This window comes from Chrysoperla carnea, chromosome X, assembly GCF_905475395.1.
Source record: "Chrysoperla carnea chromosome X, inChrCarn1.1, whole genome shotgun sequence".
In the NCBI taxonomy this organism is placed as follows: domain Eukaryota; kingdom Metazoa; phylum Arthropoda; class Insecta; order Neuroptera; family Chrysopidae; genus Chrysoperla; species Chrysoperla carnea.
This window is the reverse complement of record NC_058342.1, coordinates 15,598,997-15,601,699: the sequence shown is the minus strand read 5'-3', so window position 1 is coordinate 15,601,699 and position 2,703 is coordinate 15,598,997. Positions and strand designations below refer to the sequence as shown.

At 28.9% G+C, this 2,703-nt stretch overlaps 1 protein-coding gene across 1 annotated transcript; it reads right to left on the bottom strand.

Annotated features, from left to right (window-relative positions):
- Nucleotides 1-559: 559 nt before the first annotated feature.
- On the bottom strand, nucleotides 560-1,967 carry LOC123302966 (zinc finger protein 181-like). Its single transcript, XM_044886060.1, has 3 exons — nucleotides 1,715-1,967; nucleotides 1,094-1,276; nucleotides 560-576 (listed from the first exon to the last, which is right to left on the bottom strand). Exons 1-3 carry the CDS (start codon nucleotides 1,965-1,967, stop codon nucleotides 560-562), a joined length of 453 nt encoding a protein of 150 aa, XP_044741995.1.
- Between the last annotated feature and the right edge of the window lie 736 nt (nucleotides 1,968-2,703).

The window sequence follows — 2,703 nt, the reverse complement described above, 5'->3', positions numbered from 1 at the left end:
TCTTTGATCCGTAGGACCCATCTTGTAAACCGTTGAAGATAGAACAAAAGTTTAAATGTAAAAAATGTTCCTTATAAAAAAATAAACAACTTTTGTTTGAAACATTTTTTTGTAAACATCACTGTTTACCCACGGGGGTGCTAATTAAGTGAAAATTTTGTAGTATGTATTAATATTGGAATATCAGTTATGTGTGTGTGGCTATTTAAGAGTGGAAATCTTTATTTACGTGCCGTCAAAAAACAAACGATTGCGTCATCAAAACTGTCTCTACATGGTATTTCAACAATTAACTAAGTCAATTGTTTGTTTTCACTTGTTTTTTTTTAAATATTTTATTCTAAAAACATTACTCTCAACTCTACTACTTTTTTATTCAATTCTTTCGATAATTTTTTAATATCATAAAAAATAGCTGGGAGGACAGTGAGTTTTACACGCTATGAATGAGAATTATCACGTGATCTAAACGATCAAAATTTCTGCAACTTCGGGATCTCACAGCTAAAATTATTCTAAGTTTGTGAAAAAAATAGGCCAAATCTGTCGACAAATGCATTCATGCTCTGGCAATATCTTAAAATTGAAAATTTATCATTATTATAAATTTTTCTATAAACTATAATACATCGATAATTTTCAGACGATACTTTTAACATATTGATATTCCAATTTCGATATAGAATCAGTTGAAGCGATCTTTTACCATTCGTACTTCTGTTCCATGGCTTAAAAACTCATGTTGAAAAATTTATATTTTAGTTGAAAGTTAAAAAAAATTATTAAAAATAAACACTAAAAAAAGTATATACAAATAATATACATATTTATTTTTATCTGTACATTCATATAAATGTTTTCTATACAAATAAAACATTTCTTTTCACCTACATAACAAACTAAGATTTCTGATAACTCACAGATGGCAAGACTATAGTTCGCAAAATAACTTAAATCATCTATAATAGATTTTCTCCACAATAAACTCGTTTATGTCTAACTAAAGAACTTTTTTGAGTAAACATTTTATTACAAATATCGCATGAAAATAGTTTTTCTCCGCTATGAATAAGCTTGTGTAGATTTAAAGCACCTTTCTGAGTAAATGCTTTATTACAAATTTCACATGGAAATGGTTTTTCGCCACTATGCACTCGTTTATGTCTAACTAATTCACTTGGTCTATAAAATCGTTTGCTACAAATTTCACATGAATGCGCTTTTTCTTCCCTGTGAATACGCTTGTGTTGATCTAAAGTACCTTTTTGAGCAAAGGCTTCATTACAAATTTTACATGAAAATGGTTTTTCGTCGCCATGAATTCGTTTATGTCTAACTAAATCAATTGGTCTATAAAATCGTTTGCTACAAATGTTACACGAAAATGGTTTTTCTCCGCTATGAATAAGCTTGTGTAGATTTAAAGCACCTTTTTGAGTAAATGCTTTATTACAAATATTGCATGAAAATGGTCTTTCGCCACTATGCACTCGTTTATGTCTAACTAATTCACTTGGTCTATTAAAGCTTTTGTTACAAAGGTCACATAAGTACGGTTTTTTTTTCTTATGATCTTGTGGTTTTAAATCACTTTCATCCATTATTTCATCTTTAATAATTATTTCTGTGTGTAAGTTTTTTTCAAGTTTAATTTGTTCATAATTAATTGTGCACAATTGATTATTATTTTCATGAAGAGGTTCATGTTTTTCACTTATAACACTATTAATATCGTTGCTGCCTTCTTCTGGTGTTTCATTTTTAATTCTTCCAACTTCCATTGTAATTTCGTCATCAAATGTTTCACTTTTAATAACTTCTGTGCTTGATTCGGCTTCAAGTTTAATATTTTCATAATTAATAGCATACAAATGTTGAGTTTTTTCATAAGTTGGTTCTTGTTTAACACTTTTAATGCTGTTGTTAAGTATTTCTTCTTCCATTAAATAATGAACGCCATCTTCCATTGAAACATTGTTATCTAATTTTTCATTTTTAATGATTAATTCTGTAATATTAATATTTTCTGAAGTGTTAGCCATATTAAAAATTCGTTACACGACTCCTTTCTTTGAAATTTTCCGAGAAAGACTTTTATATTGACCACAGTCATATTTAATAAATACTGATATTTCATACAAGATGGTATCATGTCAATATAATGTTTGGTTTTTCAATTGTTACTTTCTGATAAAATATATGCAGAGATGCCAAAATAAAAAAAAAAAACCATATGAAATTCCCTTTAGTTTTAATATGAAATAAATATACTATAGTCGTGTCATTTTAGCATTTCAAAGATTTTTTTGTACCTCAACCTATCAGGATAATTTTTTTTTTTTTAATGTTCTGGAAAGTCCATATATCAAAATCTACAACTTTTTGCCGCTAGAAAGTTGCTATTGCTATGGGTCAAATAGGCCAATCATTAGAATCCATTTCTGGGATGATTTTTGAAAATTTTTAAACCTTGAAAACATTCAACAAAATACGCCAGAAGCGTATACTCGGCGATTTTTGGGGTCAGTGATCACTGATCCGACGTCAGAATTTCGACGCCCCCTTTTGTGGTAATTCACCCCGCTGGTTCAAATTTGCAATATTCTGTAAACATTCAACAAATTAATGGATCAAAAAAGTATACTCATGGGTTTTAAATTCGAAATCGTGATCAGTGACCCCAGAAACACCCGAGTATACTTT